The 24,929-nt window shown below is 40.2% G+C and overlaps 1 protein-coding gene and 1 pseudogene across 2 annotated transcripts in view; both read left to right on the top strand.

Annotated features, from left to right (window-relative positions):
* Naa16 (N-alpha-acetyltransferase 16, NatA auxiliary subunit) overlaps nucleotides 1–14,986 on the top strand; it is a 52,845-nt gene extending 37,859 nt beyond the window's left edge. For both annotated transcript variants that reach the window (XM_051195334.1, XM_051195335.1), the window contains exons 14-20: nucleotides 5,052–5,265; nucleotides 6,725–6,921; nucleotides 7,248–7,356; nucleotides 8,428–8,526; nucleotides 8,862–9,005; nucleotides 12,769–12,866; nucleotides 13,716–14,986. In XM_051195334.1, coding sequence (XP_051051291.1) covers nucleotides 5,052–5,265; nucleotides 6,725–6,921; nucleotides 7,248–7,356; nucleotides 8,428–8,526; nucleotides 8,862–9,005; nucleotides 12,769–12,866; nucleotides 13,716–13,898 — 1,044 coding nt within the window. In that variant the 3' untranslated portion in view covers nucleotides 13,899–14,986. The remainder of the gene's footprint in view (nucleotides 1–5,051; nucleotides 5,266–6,724; nucleotides 6,922–7,247; nucleotides 7,357–8,427; nucleotides 8,527–8,861; nucleotides 9,006–12,768; nucleotides 12,867–13,715) is intronic.
* An 8,020-nt stretch (nucleotides 14,987–23,006) lies between these two features.
* LOC127230457 (60S ribosomal protein L6-like) lies at nucleotides 23,007–23,868 on the top strand (annotated as a pseudogene).
* Nucleotides 23,869–24,929: the final 1,061 nt, after the last annotated feature.

The following is a 24,929-nucleotide window of genomic DNA, read 5'->3' on the forward strand; positions in this document are numbered from 1 at the left end:
TCTGTTTCTGTTTCTGAGTTGGGACTGGAGGTATAGGCCTGTGATTGCAGAACTCAGGAGGATCATACGTTTGAGGCTAGCCTGAATTGCAGGTGGTATTCAGGGTCAATCTAGGTAACACAGTGAGACCCTGTCACAACAAAAAAGGGACAGGAGATAGGTTGGTGAATAAATGTGCTTGTTGTACAAGCCTAATGACTTGACTTCAGATCCCTGGAATCCATAACACTCAGACATAGTGGTGTGTGTCTGTAATCCTGGGACTCCTATGGTGAGTTGGAAGTAGAGATGAGGCAGAGACAGGAAAATTCCCTGGAATTTGTGAATCAGCAAGAGAGGCCCTTGTAATACAAGATGGATAGGCTGGAGAGATGGCTCAACAGTTAAGAGCACTTGCTCTTGTGGAGGATGGGAGGTTTGATTCCCAGCACCCACATGGTGGTTTATAACCATCCATAACTCTAATTCCATGGATTCTGATGGCATCTTCTGATCTTCATGGACAACACACATGCACATGGTGTGCAAACATACATACAGGCAGAACACTCACACAAAATAAATGAAAAAGAACCAGCAAAACAAAAGGAACTGAAAGGTGAGAACTAACACCCAAGTTTGCCCTCTGACCCCCACATATGTGTCATGGAGCACATATGCGGTCACACGCACACATGTGAACACAAACCTTCCACAGAAATGAACAAAAGCAAGCAGCAAAACATGCTGAATATCAGTAAGCTTATATTAGTGCTCACTAGTGTTTACACTTAAAAGGCCTTCTGCTTGTTAAGGGAAGACATTTCATGGACCCCATTGTCATGAGATGTAAACTCCTTTTTAAGTATTTGCAAATTAGTACTTTCAAGCAAGGAAGCCAGTAGAAACCTACACACTTTCCTGTTGAAATTTTGAGTGTTCGTAGGATTGTTGCAGTTGGAACTTCTCAGACTGTAGTCTTACTTGTAATATTGATGCCTGTGTTGCTTTATGATTTACAGTATTTCCTAGACTGCCAGACTGATGAGTAAATCTTCTGTTAGTGTATATCAAGTTTATAGTGACAATGGCTGAGTAGCATGAATGATATTCCTAATATCAGATAAAGTACTTCTAGTTCAAAAAGCCATTTAATTGGAAGAAAATATCTTCAAAGGAAAGGGTTACATTGACTCCCAGAGATTAAAATGTAGAAAGCATCACTCTGGTTGTATGGTCTAATTAGATTTATTAAAAAATTAACTATATTCAGAGTTGGCTATTGGCATTTCACTCCATGAAAAATCTGAAACAAGTAAGAAAAGAACTACTTCTCATGCCACTTATAATGATTATATTTATACTAAAAATAAAAGCTTAACTCTTATTAATAATATGCATATTTTACGTATATATAGAAATCTATTTAGTATAAACAAATACATTAATGACTGATTTCTAACAAGATTAATACATTCAAAGAAAATGCTTAATGTCGTTGAAAGGATTAAAGAGTATAAACTTCAGGCTTAGGAACTGGGGAGATGGTCTCGTGTTTAAAGTACTTGCTGTACATACATGAGATTATGAGTTCAAATCTGTAGCACTGTTAAAAAAAAAAAAAAAAACAGGTAAAGAAGCACATATCTGAGGTGATAAGACAGACAGACCTCTGGAGTCTAGCTAGGCAGTCTAACTGAATTAGTAAGCTCCAGGTTCCGTAAGAGACCTTGTCTCAAAAAGGAAGAAAATACCATGCTTCAGCCTCTGGTCTCCACATGTGCCCACCCAGTACACACAGACAGAGTTTGGCCTGGGGAGGTGACTCATTGGGGAAAAGTGCTTGCCTTGTAAGCATGAGGACCTGAGTTTGGATCCTCAGAACCCATGTAAAAAACAAGGTAGAACAGTGCATCTGTAATTCCAGTAGTGACATGGAGACACCTGGATCCCTGGAAGCTACTGGGCCAGCTAGCCTGGCCAGTGAGAAACCGTGAGTCATACTAAAGTCAAAGGTACCTTAGAACAGTCATCTGAGGTCATTCTCTGACCTACACACACACATGCCATATTCCCTTGCACCTACAAGAATGCCCACATACACACAAAAAATATAAAATTCAATGATTTTTTCTTTTTTTGAGACAAGGTCTCACTATGCATGCAGTCCTGACTTTCCTGGATCTCTGTGTGTGGACCAGGTTGGCCTCAGACTCAGAAATTCTACTGCCTTTGCCTCTTGAGTGCTGATTTAAAGGCGTGCACCACCACATACAGCTTTAGATATGATTTGTTAACTGTTTATACAGGTTACTTTATACCTGGCTTCTTATATTTTAGTAAGGAAATACCTATCACAAATAAAATTTTCATTTTATTTTTTAAATGGAAGTAAAGCTAAGAAACAAGTTTAAATAAGGAGCAGGTCTTTCTGCTTTCAAGATTTCAATCAAGAACTTTTTCCTTGAAGGCAGTTTCAGCTTTCATAAGCTGCTGTGATTTATTAGAAACTTGTTTTGAAATTTTAGTATGGTGGAATATTCATAGTACCTTTTCTGTCTCCATTTTGGTCCTCTAAGTGGATTTTAAGGTGATGATGATGATCACTAAAGTCATGTGGCCTAGTCCAGTCTGATGTTTAAGTTTTATTAAACAAAACAGCTGTCTTCAAAGTACTATAAGCTTGTATTCTTAGCAACATTCTCGATTATGTATCTTTTTTTTTTAAAAATACTGGGATCTCTTTTTAGTGTGCTGGTTTATATTGATCAGGGCAATATGTATTGCACATACAATAATATTATATGTGCTTCTAACTTTATAATCTAGGACTTCTAAAACCTGTTGCATCCTTTTTAAGTTGTCACATGCTTTATAATGACAGATCCTTTAGAGAGGAAAAGGTTGCTTATTTCCTGAATCGATGCAGTCACCATTTCAAGGACAGGTTTTTGTTTTTTCCTCCTCTGTGTAAGTTTTTAATAGTCTCAGCCAAGAATTTAGAGACATGTCAGACAGGAAAGTGGTCAGAAGAGAGGGCCTCCCACAGAATTCCTGAAGAAAGTCATACTCTAAAACTTCCATAGCTTTTCTTAATTCTTTGCCACGTAGTCTTAATTCAAGCCCAGTTTTTGTTTGTTTTTGTTTTGTTGAGAGAGGGTCTTGCTGTATAGTCATTGTTAGTTTCCATTTCGTGGTCAAGCTTAATTTTGTTGACCATCTGCCAGCAGTGTCTGCTAGGCAGAGGAGAAAAGGTTTAAGATTATTTAGTTGCTTATGTAGTATTCTGCAGTGCCCTTGTTTATCCCAAAGGAAAACATCCATATGCTATAGCTGTAGTATCCTGCTTTTTCTGATTTATTTATTTATTGCTGCCAAGAGCTATATGGAGTAAGTGGATACCCAGGTTTGCCTTTGGTCACAGTGTGTTCACTGGAAAAACTGAGGCGACTTCTGGTCAACTGGGCTAAGTTGATTACCCAGTTTATGGAAGACATCAACTGGAGAGAGGCAGCCTATGGGCTGTCACTGATAGAGGTGGATCAAATGTTTGTGGTTCCAGATGACTTCTGAAATGTCTGCTAATATTTTTAGCAACCTCTTTTGAAGCTTGTCATCTATTTTTCATGTGTTTCTCAACCTAAATGATGTCTTATAGTCCCTTAGATGTTTTCATCTTACTGTGTGTTCTATGACTTAACATTTCTGTTTCCCTTAGCCAATTGTGTTGAATTTTAATGTATTACTTTTATGTAAGCTTGGTTTACATTAAGGAAAAGCACTGGCAACTTTATGTATATATTAGCCTTTGATTTAAAAAAAATAAATTAATGTCATTACTAATTTATCTCATTGGGAAAATTCAATTTTCAAATATGTCATTAAAACATGATTTTCTAATAACTGAACTAATATGAATATTTACTTTTGTTTCTTGTCTTTATGTTATACTTTTATTCTTAGAATTCTTCTCTTAAACTCTTAGATATTTAGTTTGATTCTGTATATATAACATATATATATTTTTTTATAAAACATTTCTAATTACCAAGTTGACTAAAAATATCAAGTAGTTAGGAATGATTTCTAATATATCCTCTGTTGCTAGACCACCTTCAACACCCCTTCTCCCCCTGAGGGAATATGGAGTACTTCATTTTTGTATATGAGTTTGGAGAAGCCAAAGTGGAGTGGAGAAGCAGAGGTATAAAATATGTGTCAGGGAGAAAAATAAATTATGAAACTGTTTATGTAGACCAGAGGTGAACTGTTTTCTTTTGATGAAAGGAACTACTACTTAACCTTTTGAGACGGGGATGTGAGTTCATTGGAAATTAGATGAAAGTATTGAGCTCACTTGTTAGGAAAACCTTATGGAATATGGGTATATTAAAGAGAGCTTCTTCACTAGGGAAGTCTAATGCTGTCTTTGTATAGCACTTTATTAATAAACTTTAAAATGTGTAGCTTGACCAATCATATTAAGAAACTGGCTATACAGATGTATCCTCATGTAGATGAAATTACGAAGACACTAAGAAGTAGAAGACTTATTCGAATGCCCTATTGACAAACAGGCTCTTTACCTCAAGTGATGGGTATTGTGCTGTGACTTACATATAAGAGTGCAGGGAGGAGTAGATGAGTCAGATTTGTAAACATTTGGTGTGAGCCTGCATGAAGTCATTTTCAGAGTTGTATTTAGCTCTGTCTTGTTGGTTTTTATGAGAGTACAGAGAAAAACTACATTAACATGTACTAATTTCAGAGATGATCTGATACTTGCCTTATCAGGGGAGAGGGTCATCACACAGTATGATATGGGGAAATAGGGTGGATCATAGAAAAGCCCTTTAACTTGACATCAGGTGTGTTCAGAATATTGCATTTGTGAGGAGGACCCTTTAAGTTGAATGCGGAGAACCTGAAGCCTTTTGTATTGTTAACATTGGAAAGGGCAATCAAGTGTTAACTGTGACTGTATTGTTTTGGAGGCTTTTTGTAATTTTCTTTTAAAGGGTAGAGGTTATTGACATAAATGTAAGAGATAATCCTGTGGTTTTGTTTTTAAGCATTTTTTTGAGATAACCGATGATCAATTTGACTTCCATACATACTGCATGAGAAAGATGACCCTTCGTGCTTATGTTGACCTCTTGAGATTAGAAGATACTCTCAGAAGACACACCTTTTATTTCAAGGCTGCTAGATCAGCAATTGAAATATATTTGAAATTACATGATAACCCTTTAACCAGTGAAAGCAAGCAACAAGACATAAATTCAGGTAATTGTTTTGTCTCACTCCATGTTTACACAATCAAAATAACAGTAAAAGAGTATGTTGTGAAATGGATGTGAAGACAGTATTGGCTAATAGATACATTAGGAAAAAGTCAGGGAGACTTCAGATAAAGTCAGGGGCCGATGTTCTTTAACAGATATATCTCGGCCAGCCCAATGAGATTACTTGCATGCCTCCTCCCACCCTCCAGCTGCCCTCAAATTCTTGATGTTTCTGTCTCAGCATCCTAAGTGGAGTTATAGGTATGTACCACACCATCAAGCTCAATCTTTGTCAGGTTTGTTTCCCATAACATCAATTAAGAAAGAGCATAAATGTCTATGAGCTGTTTTCTTTAAATGGTAATTGAAGAAAAGCTTTTGAGTCTGGTGAGATGGCTCAGCAGATAAAACTTTGACCATATAAGCCTCATGTTCTGAGTTTGATCCCTGGAAACCATGTAAAGGTAGGAGAGAACCAATTCTATAAGATTGACCTGTGACCTTCATACATGTATTAGGGCATATACTCCCCACCACTACCCAGCCTATTAAATGTTTTTTAATTAGAAAGTTGAGTGTCTTAAGAAAAATACATATTCTTACAACTTGTGGTATTTGCATTACTGAAAGTGAGGATGCCTTTGATACATTGCAGTCACTGGGCTGCCAGCAACTGAATGGAGGCCCAGTGTGTAGTAGCTATTAGGAAGTACAGGGTTCATCACACACACATATATTCTCTCTCTCTCTCTTTCTCTTTCTCTCTCTCTCTCTCCCTCCCCCTTGAAACAGCCCACGGCCATAATTGGTACATGTTTTGCAACTTGAAACTGAGGGGGATAAAGTGATTTTCTTGTTACTTATTGTATGGGAGACTGTTTCTGTTTCCTGTTGTGATAAACTGTCCTGTAAAAAGCAGGTTATGGAGAAAGAGCTCATTTTAACTCACAATTCCATATTAGGGTCCATCGTAGCAGGGGAGTCAAGTCAGCAGGGACAGTCCGGAGCAGGAGAATGTTTGCACACACACACACACAGCGCTCAGCTCTTTCTCCTTTTTAATGCATTATGGGTCCCAAACCCAGGAACTGGTGCTTCTCTTCCCGCATCAGTTAACATAACCAAGACAGTTTCCCACAGACATGCCCAGGGGCCAACCTCCTGTAGACAGTCCATCATTGAGACTCTTCCTAAGTGACTCTAGGTTGTGTCAACTCGACAGAGGCAGGATTATCAGAGACAGGACTGATGTGGAATTAATTTTAGTTATTAATGCAAGCAGCATTTGTTGGCTGCCTTTTGTGTGCCATTTTTGGCTAGTCATAGGAATATATTTTCTAAAACCTTTTACATAGACCCCCCCACCCCCTCCCAAAAGAAAACTATATTAATAGTATATATTATAGAAAAGATAAAGCATGCAAAGTGGCAACATGTTTTACATGTTTGGATATTTATAGAAATCCTGTCAGCCAAAGAACTGAAAAAAATGCTTAGCAAACAAAGAAGAGCCCAGAAAAAGGCTAAGTTACAGGAAGAGAGAAAGCATACAGAAAGGGAACGTCAACAGAAAAATCAAAAGAAAAAAAGAGAAGAAGAAGAAGAAGAAATCGCCAGTGGTCATAAGGAAGAACTTACACCTGAAAAACTAGAAAGGGTAAGTTCAGTTTACAATTACTGTTTTATGGTAAAATTCATGTTATTTGATTCTGTTCTGGCCATAAATTTACAAGCTGCTTCCCACATCTCCTTTTGTAAGAGTTTTTAGCCTTAATTTGTCCAGCTAGATTATAGCTATACCAAATCAGTGAAGAGACAGAAGGAAAAATTGGCGTTTCTGTTCTATGAAATTACTAATTTTTGTGCAGTTAGTGTTGATTCCATTATATTAAGAACAATTTTATATACTATGATACATTTCTGTGATTTTTTTTCCCCTTTTTAAATACAAAAAAAAAAAAAATTCTTTTTGCTTCAAAATAGGTTGACAATCCATTAGAAGAAGCCATCAAGTTCCTCATTCCACTGAAGACCCTTGCTGCTGATAACATTTATACCCATCTGCTGGCATTTGAAATATATTTTAGAAAAGGTAACACATTTTGAATTGAGGCTTGCATGTCTATTGTTTGGTTTTCTGTGGTGCAGGGGGTTGAGCTCTGGGCCTCAGGTAGGCTAGGCATGTGCTTCTTCCCTGCATACTCTTCCTTGAGTTCAGCTTCTAGCCTTTATAATGTTGACTGTTTTAGATACAGTTTTGTCACTAAGATCCCCTCTTTTGCTCTGTAGAGCTTTATGTCAACCTTCTACAAAGGTTCAGTTATTTTCCTACTCAAAAATTTACTGGGCAACATACTTAAATATACTATTATCCAGTGTGAGGATACTTTAAATGGTTAGTTGTTTTATGTCATCACATTTGGGAAGAGGGACCTCACTTGAGAAAATGCTCTACCAGATTGTTCTGGAGGGCACTTTCTTGATGGTTGTGGGAGAATCTACCTCATTGTGAGCAGTGCCGCCCATAGGCTGGTGATTCTTTGATGTATGAGGAAGCACTCGGGGCAAGCCCCCGAGGAACAAGCCAGTAAGTAGAGCCCCTCCATGGTCTGCATCAATTCCTGCCTCAGGGTTCCTGGCTTGAGTTTCTACCCTGACTCCCCTGGATGATGGACTATGAAATAAAAACCCTTTACTCCCCAGGTGACTTTTGGTCTGTGTTTTATCACTGCAGTGGAAACCTCACTAAGGCATTCATGTGAAGCAGTCCTTTTTTTTCTGTTTTGGTTTTTCGAGACAGGGTTTCTCTGTGTATCCTGACTGTCCTGGAACTCACTCTGTAGACCAGGCTGGTCCAGAATTCACAGAGATCCATCTGACTCTGCCTCCCGAGTGCTGGGATTAAAGGCATACACTACCACCATTCAGCCTATATGAAATAATTTTTTAAAATTTTCTTAGGAAAGCAAAGATAGTCTTGGGGGGAAAAAAAGGAAAAAAATTGTCTTGGATATTGCAAATTAACTTTGACTTTTTCTCACAAGTGTTTATTAATTTTTTTTAAAATTACATTCTTAAATTGAATTTAAGTGAAGCTAAAAATAAAATGAAGATAACACATAAATACTGATGCTGGGTTTTTTGTTTTGTTTTTCTGGCACAGGGAAGTTTCTGCTGATGTTGCAATCTGTTAAACGAGCCTTTGCCATCGACAGTAATAATGCGTGGTTACATGAATGCTTGATTAAATTTTCTAAATCTGGTAAGTATAAGGAGGAGGTATTCATGTACATGCAACCATGAAAAGCAAATATAAGCCATCCTTCATTTAGCTGGACAGGAAGGAGACTGCAAGGATGTAATGAAACCGGAGGTTTGCCTGATATCAAATGGTAGTATACCTGTAAATAAACAATGAGATAGAAATTAGTGCGTTGTAGACTAGACTGTTTGTTTCAAAGGAGTTGTAGAGTATTTTTACTGTACATATATATTAAGCATAACACTGAATACCAAAAATTTTCAGTTGATTTTTTTTTTTTTCTCCTTAAAGGACAGATTTTGAAAAACAAACCCAAATGTGTTTTGTTTTTATAGTATCTAATCATAGCAATCTTCCAGACATTGTGAGCAAAGTTCTAGCTCAAGAAATGAAGAAAATATTTGTCAACAAAGATTTGCACCGCTTTAATGAGGACTTCCTCAAACACAATGCTACCTCTCTTCAGCATCTACTTTCAGGTTTGTATTTGCAAAAGTGTTCAGTCTAATTAATTACCAGAGGAAGAATAGAGTATATTAATATAGTACTCTTGGATTTGACTCACAGCCACTTAGGAAAACAATTTGTCATCTTGCTAAGAGTTGCACATTAGGTGCTGGAGAGAGGCTCAGTGGTTGAGAGTACCACTGCCCTTGTAGAGTACCCAGATTGTTTCCAGAGCCCCACATGGCAGCTCACAACCATCCTTAACTCCAGTGCCAGGGGACTCAATGCTCTCTTCTAAATAGAGCACTGGCTGCTCTATTTAGAGGTCCTGAGTTCAATTCCCAGCAACCATCTATAGTGATATCTGGTGCCCTCTTCTGGCCCAAAGGCATACATGCAGGCAGAACATGTATATGTAATACATAAATAAATCTAAAAAAAAGTATGTTTTTAAAGTTTCACATTAATCATGCCTTTTGATTCTATAGTTATACTTTTTTTGTAAATAACTTAATTCAAGGACCACTTGGGGGGTGGGTAGTAGTTCTCACTTGTAATCCCAGGACTCCAGATGCTGATGCAGGAGGATTACAAGTTTGAGACTGGCCTTAATTAGCTACATACACAAACCCTGGCTCAAACAAATTAATCCAACAAAGACATCTATTGAAATATATGTAAAATTTGGGAAAGAGAATGAACAATAAATGTATGGTCAGTGATATGGGAAATAGTAGCAAATGGTAGACTGGAATACCAAGTAGTCATTTAATTCTACTCAAATAATGTATAATGACAGTAATTAACAGCTTTTTTGGTTTTGTTTTTTGAGATGAAGTCTTGTAGTTCAGGCTGGCTTTGAACCTGTATGTGCTGAGACTTTGCTAATCTTCCTACTTGACCTAAGTGCTGGGATTGCACCTTCCTATATATAACCTTCCTGGTTATAAAAACATAAATAAGTGTGTGTGTAGAGTTTTTCTCAATTTTTTATTGCTACACTTTTTTATTTAGTTAGTTTTTGTGGAGGGTTTAATGTCATTTGGGTTGTCCTCTTACAGCCAAGGATGACCTGGAACTTCTCACTGCTTCTACATCCTGAGTCCTAAGATTAGAGCCATGGTCCACCACATCTAGTTTTATTATGCAGTGCTGGAGATTGAACTCAGGTCTTCATGCAAGTTAGACAAGAATTCTACTAACTGGGCTACATCCTTAGCCTTGTGTTATATATTTTCTGTCTTGAAAATGTATTTGTATCCTGTGGGGCATGAGGGTGGAGGAGTCCCAGTGAGCTGTCCGGGAAGCAGACCCCAGACCAGCAACGGGGTACAGATGTAGTTTACTGTGGAAGTTCACTGGCATATATACTTACATCATCCAGTCAGCTAAGGACACATCTCTCTATTAACCAGTAGGTCCAAATGATGGCATGTTAAGGTATACATGGAGGGCAGCATGTCCTGCCAGTGTGTCCATGGACAAAGGGCAGGAAACAGCAATGCCCTCTGCTCAGCATCATTCTGTGGGTCTCCAGTGTGTCGGAACCCTATTATATGTCCCCTAGTGTACTAGAGACTCAGTTCTGCCCAAGCAACCACAGGAGCCATTTGTGCTTCTCAAGTTCCTGTCTTTTAGAGACACCATCTGTACAGAGTGTCCTGTTTGTTTTGGAAAACATTTTAGGCAGCTTACACAAATTCCTAAAATGTCAAGGGCGGCATAAATGAAAACTAGATGAAAGATGATAGAAAAGTTGGAGATAAAGGGAAAGATGTACCAAAATTAACTGTATTCTACTTTAGGCTGTGTAGATATTTTTGCCTAAAATTATGGAGATAATTTTATGGTTGTGAGCCTAGCCTTTAACAGCTGAGCTGTCCCTCCAGCCTGGAGATATTTAATCTAAGGTTTGTTGTTAAGGCAGATATCTTCATTGTAATACATATGGGAGAAATACTTAGATTTTTTTTTTTTTAAAGTTACATTTCTGGGTAGAACAGAGGACAGGGGCTGGAGAGATAACTCAGTGTTAAGAGTTTCTTGCACTGCTTTTCCAGATGATTTGAGTCAGATTCCCAGTACTTTATTATGATGCTCACAAGAACCTGTAACTCAACCTCCAGAGAGAGCCTGTGTGGATACCTGCACTCAAATGCATAACTCCCCACACACACACTTAAAAGTAATAATTTTTTAAATAGGTGAAAGTAATTTTTTAGAAAACCAGGATAATAGTAATAATTTCTTTTTAATAGTTGTGAGGAATAGTTTTTTAAATATAAAATAAAATGACAATTTTTACCATATTAAAAAAAATCATGGGGAGCCAGGTGTTGTTGGTGGTGTACACTTTTAATCCCAGCATTCGGGAGGCAGAGTCAGGCAGATCTCTGTGAGTTTGAGTCCAACCTGGTCTACAGAGCAAGTTCCAGGACAGGCTTCAAAGCAATGCATAGAAACCCAGTCTTGGAAAACAAAATAATAAAAATAAATTAAAAAAAAATAAAACATGGGGCCTGGAGAAATGGGTTGGAGGTTAAGAGCCTTGACTGCTCTTCCAGAGATCCTGAGTTCAATTCCCAGAGACTAAATGGCAGCTCACAACCATCTATGAGATCTGTTGCCCTCTTCTGGCGTGCAGGCAGATGTGCAGAGAACACTGTATACATAATAAATATACCTTTAAAAAGAAGAAAGGATGAATGAAGTGTTTATCTAATTATTCTTTATCAACAAAAACTTGGGAGGAAGTCAGGTATCAGGGTAAGAACTTGAATGATCGGAAAAGTGGCGGCCAAGTGACCAGAGACCTCCTCTTTCCTCAATCTGAAGGGCCCAGAATCTTTCTAAGCCCCACCCTATTACTTCCTGTGTGTCTCTATATGCCCTCAGTCCTCCAAAACCTCGGTGGCTAATTTTGGTCAGTTGGTAGCTAGCTCCACCCTCTGATTTAAAGTATCTTTATTGGCAGTCTTGGGTCAGTCAGTGCAATCAAAATATCCCATAAAAAAAGTCAGAAGACCATTTTGTAACTGTAAGTTAATATGTCTAGAGTTTTCAACAAATTACTGACAAATAGTGTACATTAATAATAATACAGTAGGAATGTGATATCATTTTCAGGACACATATGAACTGTGTTTTGTTTTTAAATAGCTTTTAGAAATTAATTTCTTTGTTTTGAGTATGGAAATAACTTTCTTTGACCATATTTCTTTGTGACAGTAATTTAATTCTTCAGGTTCTTTAGTTTAAAGTACTATGTTTTTTAAAAGTGGTTTTGGCTGAAATATCCTGTATGATAAACATACATTTGAATCACATTGTTTCTAAGCACAGACGTTGTCAAATTAGCCTTCTTTCAGTAAATGTTCGATAACTACGAAGGAAAAGTTTTGATAATGTGTTTTGTTTCCACCTTTTTTTTTAAAAATTTTTTATGTGTATGAGAGTTTACCAGCATTATGTTGGTGCCCAACATGTGTGTAGTACCTGTGGAGGCCACAAGAGGTATCAGATTGAGTGAACTGGAGTTAGAGTTGATGTAAGCTGCCATGTGGGTACTGGAAACTAAACCTGCTTCCTCTGTGAGAGCAGCAAGTGCTGTTGACATTTTTGCCATGGTAACTTGTACTCCATTGTCACCCAAAGCTTCAGTGGGATGTTACTGAACAGGAGGAAATTAGGAACAAGTGTCACAGTTAGCTGCCCAGAGCTGGTAGATGCCAGCTCTAGCCCACCACTAGTTGATTAACACTTTATGCCTCATCTTGAAATGTCTTGGAATTTCAGGTGCTAAAATGATGTATCTTCTGGACAAGTCAAGGCAAGAGAAAGCAATTGCTATAGCCACAAGGTTGGATGAAACTATAAAAGATAAAAATGTGAAGGTAGGATTCGTCATAGACTGATGTATAGGTCGTACAATATCTAACAAAACATACAGCATAGTTCTAAGTGGGTTAAAGAGCTCATTTCTATCCATTAACTGTGTGACTTCAGGCAAGTTATGTTTCTTTTCTCGTTTCAAAGATAGTTGTGCAAGTGATAGCTGTTGCATAGTTGAGTTGGAGTTAACTGAAGCAACAAAGCATGAAGTCATTTGTTCTGGCTCATACATGGAGCCACATGGTGTTACCAGTAAAGGACACACTTCCTGGATATATGTGTGCCTGTAATTCCTTGACTCAGAGTGGAGACAGGATGATCAAAAGTTCAAAGCCAGCCCTGGCTACACACACAGTTTAATGCTAAGCTGCCCCATAAAACAAACACTAGAATTATCTTTTTAAGGCTTTTAGAGTTTTCCCCTTTAAATTTTTTGTTTGTGTGTTTGTTTATTGGGAAGGAGAGCCAAGAATGTTAATGCCAGAGAACTTTTGGGATTTGGTTCTAAGGATGGAACTTGTATTGTCAAGTACGTTTATCTGCTGAGGCTTCTCGCCTTTCTCTTTTCCTTCTTTTGAGACAAGGTCTTGCTGTGTCAATCACGTAGGACTTGGAGTTGGAATCCTCCTTCAGATGCCTGAGTGCTGGGGTCAGAGAGGCCTGTGCCACCCCAAGCAGTTCAAAGTTGGCATTTAACATTCTTTATTTGAAGTGATTGTTTACTATAGCTAGGGAGAAGGGGCTGGAGTCTTTCTCTGGGATAAGGAATAGTTGTATCTGTTGGTTAAAATCATTATTAGCACACTGATTTTTATCTTTGTACATTGATATTTCCTCCTTTGCGTCATTAGACTCTTATAAAGGTTTCCGAGGCGCTGCTGGATGGCAGCTTTGGGAACTGTAGTTCCCAGTATGAGGAGTACAGGAAGACCTGCCACAGACTGTTTCCACTTACATCTGCTTTCCTGCCTGCTGTGACTGAAGCTGGCCTGAACCAAACAGCTGACCATAGACTCTTGCGGCGTGAAACTTGAAATCTTGTGCAAACTTTGCTCCTACAGATTGAAAGTTAAATTCACGTCAGGGTTTCTTTCCCATTGGTATGAAATGAAATATTTAGATAGAAGTTTTTAAATGGAGTATTGTATAAGCTTATTTTATGCTGTGTTTGGCCTCCAATTTATATAGACATCTGTTACAATCATGTATTTATACTTGTACAGTCTTACACTTCTGGATTAGGAGTGTTGTAGCTTCTGTATTATACTTTAATTGCTGATTAAGGTGTAGACAGCCCACTTATGATATTCTCTTTTGATCTTAGCTTCAAAATCTGTTCTGATTTCTTTATTGGCTTGTTTTATTTTGAAGTGTTAGCTGTATGTTGAGAAATAGCCATATTTTCCATTTCTGTGGATAATGTGATTTTGCTCCCTTTTTTACCTTAACTTGAATGATCTGTATTTCCTCCTTGTCTCATTAGACTAATAAAGTCTAATATTCTTTTGTAATAGCCACAAAAGTGGTACTTTATGGTTGAATAAAGCTATTCCAGTTTTTATGTTGATGATTCAGAATGTGAAGCCTGGTTTGCCTCTTAATCATATAAATTTACCATTAATTTTAATTTTTTTTGGCATCTATTGTAGTCTTAAAGACTATTGTGGAGGAATTGTGCTTTCTTGATTGATTGCTTAGAGAGCAAGTAGCTTTTACCCTGAGAGGTTTTTGTCCAGGGAGTGTGATTGGGCAGAGTACAAATTAAAACAGCACTGTCGCCCTCACAGCCATTCTTTGCCTAGTTGGTGAATTTTTAGATTCCTCGGATGAGAATTTAAACTTTAGTTAGTTAAGCTTCTAAATCATAATGCTATTGAGCAGTGTTTGGGGGACGCCTTTTTGCCATATCATATAATGGAATCACTATTTTTCAGCTATGTGAATATGTCTGTAAATCTGTCTGCTACAAAGCCAGAATGGAGATTTTAGACAGTTCTAACTAAAGTGATTTTCCTTTATCTCTTTAGATTCATAGTTGTTGAGAGGAGAAAAATTAACTGTAAAATAATGCCAATCTAGACAATTCTGCAATAAATTATTTTGTACAAAAGTTGCTTGTTTATGTCTCTTGTTACTATTATTTGTCCATACTAGAAAATATTTTTTAGAGGAAAGTAGAAATGATATTATCTCAATATTTCCAAGTTGATAGAAAATATGGTTATTGATAACCACCTCCCAGATATGCTTTGGTGCCACAGCAACTGAGATTCCTTTTGGTGTTTTAAAACTTTAGAAATAGGGCTGGCATGGTGATGCACATCTGATAAGACAGGTCTCTGAGTTGGAGACCGATCTGCTTTATAAATCAAGTTCCAGCCCAGCCAGGGCTACATAGTGAGACTGACTTCAAAACAAAACAGACAAAATTTGCCATGAAATATTCTGACAAATATGTAATTCTTCATCTTACTGTGAGCAGGGTGCTGGTGACCACATTGGGAAATTACTCTGAAGGGGTGGCTTAGTGGTCAGGAGTACACTGAGGCCAAAGTTCAGTTCCTCACACCCATCCTGGGTGGTTTACAACAGTCAGATGCCTCACAGCTGCCTGCAGCTGCAGTCCCTAAAGACTTCACATCCTCTTCTGGCTTCTGTGGGCACTTTTATGCACAAAATGACACACATACACACACACACACACACACACACACACACACCTACTACTACTACTAATAATAAAAAAATAAAAATTAAGACTTTTAAGAATTCCATTGGGGTGATTAGGTATTTCTGAGAATTTTGGGTGTATGCAGGTAAGATGTAACTTCCTAAACCACCTGTACCTCAGCCAGAGCTGACAAGTAGGTAGTATGGGGGGTGCTTGGCATTGGGGTCCCCAGGGCCATGCCAAGATTTTGATTAACCATGAATGCTACAGAAACTCCAGTCAAATAACCAGTTTAAAAGAGAGGAAGAGAGAGAATATTGGCTGATCTTGGTATCTGTGTGTTTTGTCTCCTGGCTTCCCTCTTCTAGTTCTGTCAGTCTCCCTGAGCATACTGACTTTTAACAGTTCTAACAGTTTTAAATCTCAGATCTTCAGTCATACTGACTTTTTGATTTCAGTCACACATTCAACTAGATAACTCATACACAGACATAATCAAATGTTAGGTTGTGGTTTCTGTTGAGTGTTTTGTTTTCAGCAATGCAAAGGTTACACATAGAAAACTGGTTCCCAAGAAGTGGCTATGCTATGCATAAACCTGACTACATGGCTCATAGGCCTGTGGGTTGGGAAATGCTATAATATTGTAAGCAGAGCTTCTTGAACCATTCTGGTGAAGGTTTAGAAGTCCAGAATACCAAGACAGATAGTGGGTGCTCAGTTCATGAGAGTTCAGGGACAGAGCTGAAGACCTGTGTTGTATTCTGGCAGAGTCTGGCTGCATTTTGCCTATGGCTTGAAAATTTGGGTGAGGCTGAATAACAGACTAAATAATTTATCAGAGAAAAACTCCAAGACAGCATAATAATCAGGATGTGGAATGGTTGTTTCTTGCTGCTTTTAGTTATAAAAAGAGTTGAGCGTTAAAAAGCAAAAATGGAAAGTCAGAATAATGTGTAGTTTGATTGTGCAGGAATGGAGTGGTTGCAGTCTTTAGAACTTGGCACCATTGGAGGAACACTGCCTATTTTGCATTGGGAAATAAGAAATTTGCTTGGCAAAGGCTCCCATCATGCATCAATGCAAGTATATTGGAAGACAGGAGTGCTGAAGTAGGGCCCTGCTGAAAGGGCCACTGTGGTAGTTTGACTGTAATTGGCCCCCATAATCACACAGGGAGTGGCATTATCAGGAGGCGTTGCCTTGTTAGAGTAGGTGTGGCCTTGTTGGAGGAAGTGTGTTGCTGTGGGGGTGAGCTTTGATGACTCCTCTGCTCAAGATAATGTCCAGTGTCTCGGTCGACTTCCAGTTACCTGCAAGGTTAGGACTCAGTCATTACTCCAGCACCAAGCTCCCTGCCATGATGGTAATTACCTGAATCGCCAAAACTGTCAGTGAGCCAGTTCAGTTAAATGTTTTCATTCATAAGAGCTGCCCTGGTCATGGTGTCTCTTCATAGCAACAGAAACCCTAAGACAGTCTCTAGGGAAAAGTTTTATCAGATTCAGCTGGACAGGTACTTAGACTCTGCAGCAGCGGTGGTCTGTGGGAGATGAACTACTCCTGGAGCTGGTAACCATGGATGGCATTGCCTGTGTATGCTGCTGGTTTTGAGAGCACTCATTGTAAGAGTTACAGGGTCGCACTGGCTTCACCCAAGTTTGAGAAAAGCTAGTGAGGACAGTGAATAGCAGGGTGAAATTCCCTGCAGGGAGCCTCCAAGCAGGCTAGGCCTGAGTTCCAACTTGCAGAATGACTCCAAATGTTGGAGATGCCAGAAATGTAGATGTTTGCTGAAAAAAGCTGCGGGCTCTGAAGCTACCCCAAGGGAGTAGTCACATGTGCCATGAATGGTAGGTCTGGGTAAGTAGGGCTGCTCAACTCTTCAGAGCCCAGGTCATGTGTGTGCCCCACGTGTCCCTGATGTCACACGTGGTGCTACAGGGCTTCATGTCTGCTCTGCTCTGCTCTGCTAGTGTAGTCCTGCTCTGGTTCAGTACTCTCTTGCTATGTCTCACTTTTGCTTTTTGAACTAAGAATTCTTTATTGGGAGACGTAACTTGTTTTTTGATTTTACGGAAGTTCCAACTAAGACTGTCTCAAATGTCAGGAGATATTTTAGACTTGAACAACGTTGAGACCATTAAGACCATGGGGACTTGAAGTTGGAACTAATATATTTTATATTATGAAATTTGCATTGTGAAATGAGGGCTGTGGATAGAATGCTATGGTTTGAATCTGAAATGTCCCCCACAGGCTTAAGTGTATGAATTCTGGTCCCCAGCTTGTGCTCTGTTAAAAGCTGAGGAGCTCTTAGTTGGGGCCTAGTTGGCCGAAGTTAAGTCATTAGGCCTTTTGCAGACTATACTCATCCCTGATGTTGGCTGGGGTCTCTGCAGTTTATATGCCATCATGAACTCCTCCACACATGTTCTCTGCTGTGGTAGACTGAGGTCTCTCTGAAACTATGACCCACAACAAACTCAGGTCACTATGATTAAAAAGTAGCTAACATCCTACTAATGAATCTGCAATTTTCTCCAAGCCCGCTAATGGCAAAACTGAACCAAAAACCTGGTGGCCATGGCATTCTTGCTTTCTCTTGGTGTCCACCACTGATGGCCATCCTGCCTGCATGCTCCATTCCTGATGGTATACCCTGACCTTGACCCTCACAGCTAGCTAAGGCGGCATCAACTTGTTTTGTGATGCTGAAGGTTCCTGTCCTCTCTGCCTCTTCCCTGCAGGACCACTTTTGACAGAACAACTTGGTGTCAAGTGTTTAAGACTTTAATGTCTCAAGTTTGTTCTTTCAATAAGAGAACAATCAGATTGTTGGCCTGTACTAAATGCTTATAAGAAGCACAACAGAAGCTAAATTTTAAGCTGATAAACAGAAATAGACCAATAAAACAGGCTAAGGTGAATGAACTAACCAGAATGAAGTAGTCCAAACCAAACTTATGCCTAACATGAGAAGAAGATGTACATCCATGTGCTCCCTGCTGCAAAGTTAATCAAGTTGTTCCAACCATAGAAAGACAGAGAAAATATGACATAAACAGAACCCACATTTCTTATAGAGGGAAAAGATAACAATTAGCATCAAATTTCTTTCCAGAACCCCCCCCAAAAAAAGAGTGGGTAAATTATAATGCTTAAAGAATTGAAAGGAAAGACAGCCTAAAATTTTGTATCCAGCAAAACTATCCTTCAGATGTGAAGGGTTAATCAGCAGAGACTGAGTGGGTCTTTAGCAGATCCATCTTGCTTCAACTGTTACGCATTCTTAAGAGGAAAGGAAAACTGGATTGGTTAGAAACAAACGTACAGAGTTCTAGAGCCAGAATAAGTTAAGGCAAAACTGTTCACTTTCTTGCTTATGTAATCCATAAAGCTGTATGTCAGTCTTAGTGTGTGCTCTGACCACATGTGACCATTGGAATATGATTGGTGAGGATGAAGAATTGATTTTCAAACTTTAAACGTGAAGGTGTGTTTGGTTGGTTTCTTTTTGTGGCAGTGTGACTGTGTAGCCCTAGCTGTTCTGGAATTCTCTATGTAGACCAGGCTAGCCTTACACTCACAGAGATCCACCTCTCTCTGCTTCCAAGTGCTGACATGAAAGAGCAGTGCCACCTAGCACAGTGTGTGTGTGTGTGTGTGTGTGTGTGTGTGTGTGTGTGTTTATGCCACAGCACTCATGTGGAGGGTCTCTCCTTACACTATATGGGTCCTGGAGATAGAATTTGGGTCATCAAGCTTCTTTCCCAACTGATCCATCTTGCTGGCCCTTTCATCTAACTTACGTAGCCATAGGTGACTATTGCTAACATTAGACAGTAGTGCCTGTCAAATAGTTCTCAGAAGGGGCATCATTATGGTTCTTCCACCAAAAAGAATGCCCTTTTCAAACCTTGCAAGATAGCTGTGTGTTCTAGAAGTTGCCTCCTTTCTTGAACCCTTGCTGCTTAATGCTAAGCTTGCTAACTTGCTTTGTGAAATGGGAAGCAGACCACTCTCCACAGAGTTGAGTATGGTTCCTGAATGCTGGCACTCACCTAGGTATTTTAACTCATCTCATTCCCCCTTCACTGTGGGAGAGGCATGTTTAGCATCCCCATTAGACATGACTTGAAAGGAAGTCTCAGCTCAAAGTCGGACCCAGACCCATTCTTTTCAGCCTTGAACTTCATTCTTGTCTGTCGTGCTCAGCAATCGTAGAATACTGTCTGGCCTTGTGTGAGGTCCAAGGTCTTGTCTGTCCAACAAGAAAGCCTCTACTGATGGGTCCTAGCTAAGCCTATAGAAGGTGTTTATTTCTGTTCCCTGACATATCTGTTTTTATGCATCACTGGTGTTAATGCTGTTGCTAGCATATGGTTATGAATCATAGTTTCTGAAACTTTGCAGTTGTGTGGTTAGTTCAGCATTTCCCCACTAGAGGGCAAGCTTTCCAACTTGAAATTATTTACTACTTTTGCTTGCTTAAGAATGAACATCCATGTGGCAGGTTGAGTTGGTTTCTGTTTTAGCTCTTTTGGGTGTAATCTCATCATCCCTGGGTTGACCATGTATGCTCTTCCTCTTTGACGGTATGTAGGTGCTGGTGGCTGTCTTCTGTAGAGATGAACAATTCCATGAGGCTTTTACTAAGTGTAAGTCTGGTTACCTGGCAGTTAAATTTTAATGTGAGTTTTGGGAAGAGAGTCTTGGTGTCAGGACCGGAAGAATGGGACTGGTCTCAGGCAAGTCATACCCTCCCTGGGCTCCTATTTCCTGTTCGCAGAGGGAGGAGGATTTTCTAGAAAGCAGCATTCTGGGACATTTTCAGACTAGAAGGCTCATTTTGGTTACTTCCTTGTTACTTCACCAGACAGAATAAGTCTTAGAGAGTAGGAAGGGTGATTGATTTCTCAGCACTTCTGTAGCCAGGGGTTTGGGTATTTTTCCCACAAGGACCAGTTCCCTGACACTAGCTGGGTGTCCTTTACGACATTTCAATTCTGACCTTGTCTGCCTGAACTTAGTAGCATCAGATCCTACAGGCTCAGGGCTTCAATCCCACAAGACTGCCAGCTGAAGTCTAGATGTCCAGTGCTTTTTCACTGACTGGCTGGAGATCAGAGGCTCCATGCTCCTCCCTGTCAGTTGGATCATTTGCTAGAATGGCCCATAGCATTCAGGGAAGCATGCGATAACTTGTTATAAAGAAAACTCTAAAGGATGCAGGTGTTCAGTCAAATGGAAGCAAAATGAGGGAGGAGACATAGCTTTGAATGGTTTGGGGTGCCTCACTACCCTAACACTTCCAGATGGGAAGTTTATGGGAACCGAGAATGCCAGCAACTTGGCTTTTATAGAGACTATGTTAGGTATGGTTGACATAAAATTGGCCATTAGTAATCAACTCTCTGTTCAGCCTGCCCCTCGCCTTGTAGATGGGGATGGTGTGGGGTGAGAACTCCAGCCCTCTAACCCTGTGGTTGGCTTTCTCCAGCATGAGCCCCAGTTTGAGGCTCTCAGGACCCCAAACCACCAGTCACCTCATTAGCACATGGTACCAGAACATCATCTGAAGGTTTGAAGGGATTAGGTGCTGTGGGCCAGAAAACAGCACCAGGACCTCCCTCTCCAAATTGTCAACATTTTACAATTAAGTTAGTAGTAATTTTGTGTCATGTACTCATTCTATACAAAACAATCCCTGGCATGTAAATATTTGTTGAGTAAAGAACTTTGTAGTTTGGCTATTTAAAGGGTATTTAACAGAACTGTATTTATTTGTTGGCTTTTAAATTATATTTTTTGGTTGTCATACAAAGGCATGGGTTGGTTTCATGTGGCATTTTTGTACATACATATTTTATTTTTGTTATTATTCATCTCTCTTACCTACTCTGGGCCATGTTTGAGCTCCTTCATATTATACTAATTGCCTCATACCATGCTGGTGGAGGGTGTTGGGATTGAAACACTTAACAGACCACCTTGAGAAGTGAAGAGGAAGCTGCTGCCTTTTATTAGAGAGTAATGGGCTTATATACCCAAGCCAGGGGATGGGCTAAGCATAGGAGGAAATCATGCACCACCCACACCTGGGGTCAAGGCACGGGCACTGCACACCGGAAAGTTATGAGAACAACCTTGTTGATCAACCTTGAGAGCACCTTGAGAGTTCTACAGCTGGGTGGGGAGGAAGAGCACTGTAAGGGACAAGTACTTAAATTTCCCAACAACTAATAATAGGAGCAATTCATCAAGAAGATGTAATACTTGTAAATATGTATGTAGCAAATACTGGAACTCTGGGCTTATAAAACAAACACTAGCTGGGCATAGTGGTGGTGACTTTAATCCCAGCATAGATGGAGTGGGAGGAAGAGACAGAAAGATCTCTGAGTTCGAGGCCACACTGGTCTACATAGTGAACTTTGTGACAGCCAGTACTATTTAGAAATACCCTGTCTCTAAAAAAGAAAAAAGTTAACATAATTTGGATACATCTCAGAAAGTGTAAATCAGGGCTTTGTACCTTGCATCTTAGTTTTAGAGACAGGGTTGATCTTTATAGCCCTGGCTGTCCTGGAACTCTCTGTAGATCAGAGTGGCCTTGAATTCAAAGATTCTCCTGAGTGCTGGGATTAAAGGCATGCAACAGCACCGCCAGCAACACTTTAATTTTTTTTTAAGTGCCTACATGTTCAGAAATGTAAAGAGAGAAAAGAACAGAATTCAGACTCTTACATAGAAGCAGGCAAAGGAGCAAAGACACCAACTTCCTAGTCTGTGGTTTTCCCTCCTGTGCAGTGTCTATAGTGTTTGAAAACAAGCGATCTGCCATGAGTGGCTGTGTCTTCATTTAGAATTTCCCACTTCTTACCAGCGTTGTTGATATCACAGCCAAACTCTGCCTTTTCAAAATGTACTGCAGAATCCTCAAGTCCAGCGTGAGGGTTCTGATTATTAATGAGCTCCTTACAGACCTCTGTGGAGCCTTGAATTCTAAATTGTCTCGAGTTGAGCTACAAACGTTGGAGTACAGAAGAGAGGAGAGGTGAGGGAAGTTGATCAGTTGACAAATTAGGCACAGAAGACCACTGCCTCCTCTTGAGATCTGAATGTTAAAACCTAAACTCAAGAGTGCATCACTACTCTAGTTGCCTTGCCTCCAACCTTACACACGCCCACCTTGTCCACAGGCAATGTAGGTCAGTGCAAACAACTAGAGCCTTTCCTCTCCAGCTGTTCATTAAACCAAACGCTTAGTTCTGGCTCAGTGGACATTGCCCAACACTCCCGAACTCGGTTGTTGCTTCTGCTGGAAGGTGGGGGAAATGTTCCAGAATGCAGCATTTTTCTTGCTTGTGTCTATAATGGCCCCTTAACCATTTTATTTCAGAGATGCCATGCTCCCTAGCGCGCACACACACCCCAAAAGAGAGGGGGAGAGAGAGAGAGAGAAAAAAAAGCCGAGAAGCCTGATAAAAAATAGAAAACCCCGCAGCCAAGAAGGCTGGTGGTGATGCTGCAGGTGCCCCTGCTGCTGATGCAGCCACAAAGGGCGACCCTAAGGTTAAAAAGCCCAAGAAGAGGAAGCCGAATTGCAGCCGGTACCCTGTCCTGGTTAGAGGGATTGGCAGGTTCTCCCAATCTGCCACGTATTCCAGAAAGGCCCTGTACAAAAGAAAATACTCAGCTGCAAAAACTAAGGTTGAAAAGAAGAAGAAAAAGAAGGTCCTTGCAACCGTCACCAAACCAGTTAGTGGCGACAAGAATGGTGGTTCCTCGGTGTTTAAGCTTCGAAAAATGCCCCGGTATTACCCTCGGAAGCTACTGAGCCATGGCAAAGAGCCCTTCAGGCAGCATGAGAGAAAGCTTCGTGCCAGCATCACTCCCAGGAGCGTCCTGATCATCCTCACCTGGAGCCACAGAGGCAAGAGGGTAGTTTTCCTGAATCAGCTGGGCAGTGGCTTGCTACTTGAGACAGATGGGACCTCTTGCCCACAACAGAGTTCCTCTGCGAAGAACACACCAGAAATTTGTCATCACCACCTCTACAAAAGTTGTTATCAGCAAGATTAAGACTCCCCAAACACCTGACTGGTGCTTACTTCAAGAAGAAGCAGCTGCACAAGCCTAGGCACCAGGAAGGTGAGATCTTCGACACAGAGAAGAAACACGAGATTACAAAGCAGCACAAGGCTGATCTGAAAACCCGGGACTCACAGCTTTTGCCAAAGATCAAAGCTGTTCCCCAGCTTCAGGGCTACCTTCGGCCTTAGTTCTCTCTGATAAACGGGATGTATCCTCACAAACTGGTTTTCTAAATTGCTATCAACCTAATTAACAGCTTCATATGTTAAAAACAAAAACCAACCAAACAAACAAAACAAAAAACCATAGAAGAGGCAGGAGGATCTTTGTGAGTTTGAGGCCAGCCTGGCCTCTAGATTGAGTTCCAGAACAGGCAGGGCTACACAGAGAGAAATCCTGTGTCTGAGAAACAAGTTATATATGGAAACGGTGAAGGAAAAGGAGAGATGCAGGGGAGAGTTGGTTACACCTGGCTGGCTTGGGAGGGGTCGGAAGGGGGAGGTTAGTGCAGCAAGAATGAGTCCCAAGGTGGGCTGCAACTCCCAGTCCTCTTCGGCCGCCACTTGGTGGCTTTGCTTGCCATTTCTCAAGAATTGCATGTTTATTTTAAGGGGCAGTGCCAGCAGGAAATGGGTAACATTTGCTGAAGTCAGTTGTGTACATTTTTAATAAGGAGTGATAGGGTCTGACAAGGAGAATTTGTTGGTTTTCTGGTGTAAACACTCCACATGAAGTAGGGCTGCCTGGATCCTGTAGGAGCCACTCTGGTACCCTGGAAAATATGCCCAGAAGAGAGTGAAAACTTCTCTACCTCCATAAGGCTGTCTTGGCATCAACACAATGGTATCTTGCAAGTCAGTGTCAGAAAATCGGAGTTTGGACTAGCAGACTGTTGTGTGATATTTTGTTTGTGTTCAGATAAAAATAAACAAAAAATGCCAGGTGATCAGAGGGCAGAGCTAGCTGCTAGTTAAGTAGAGAAGCTGGGCAGTGCTGGCTCACACCTTTAATCCCAGCTCTCAGGTGGTAGAGACCGGAAGTGATAAGGTGGGGTGGAAACAAGATCTGGGCCTTTTGATCGGAGGATGGGAGAGGTAAGAGGTCACTTGTGGCTACTCCTCTGAGTCTCTGAAATTTCAGGCTATTGCCCTGATATCTGACTCTAGGTTTTTATTGATAAGGTTAATTAGATTAATGCTCTAGAAGAATTTCCAAAGGGAAAAGGTCAGAAAAAGAGGAGGCACCATGGGAGACAAAATGATGGTGAACACCCGTATGGGATGTAACTGAAGGG

Source organism: Phodopus roborovskii, unplaced genomic scaffold, assembly GCF_943737965.1.
Source record: "Phodopus roborovskii unplaced genomic scaffold, PHOROB, whole genome shotgun sequence".
In the NCBI taxonomy this organism is placed as follows: Eukaryota; Metazoa; Chordata; class Mammalia; order Rodentia; family Cricetidae; genus Phodopus; species Phodopus roborovskii.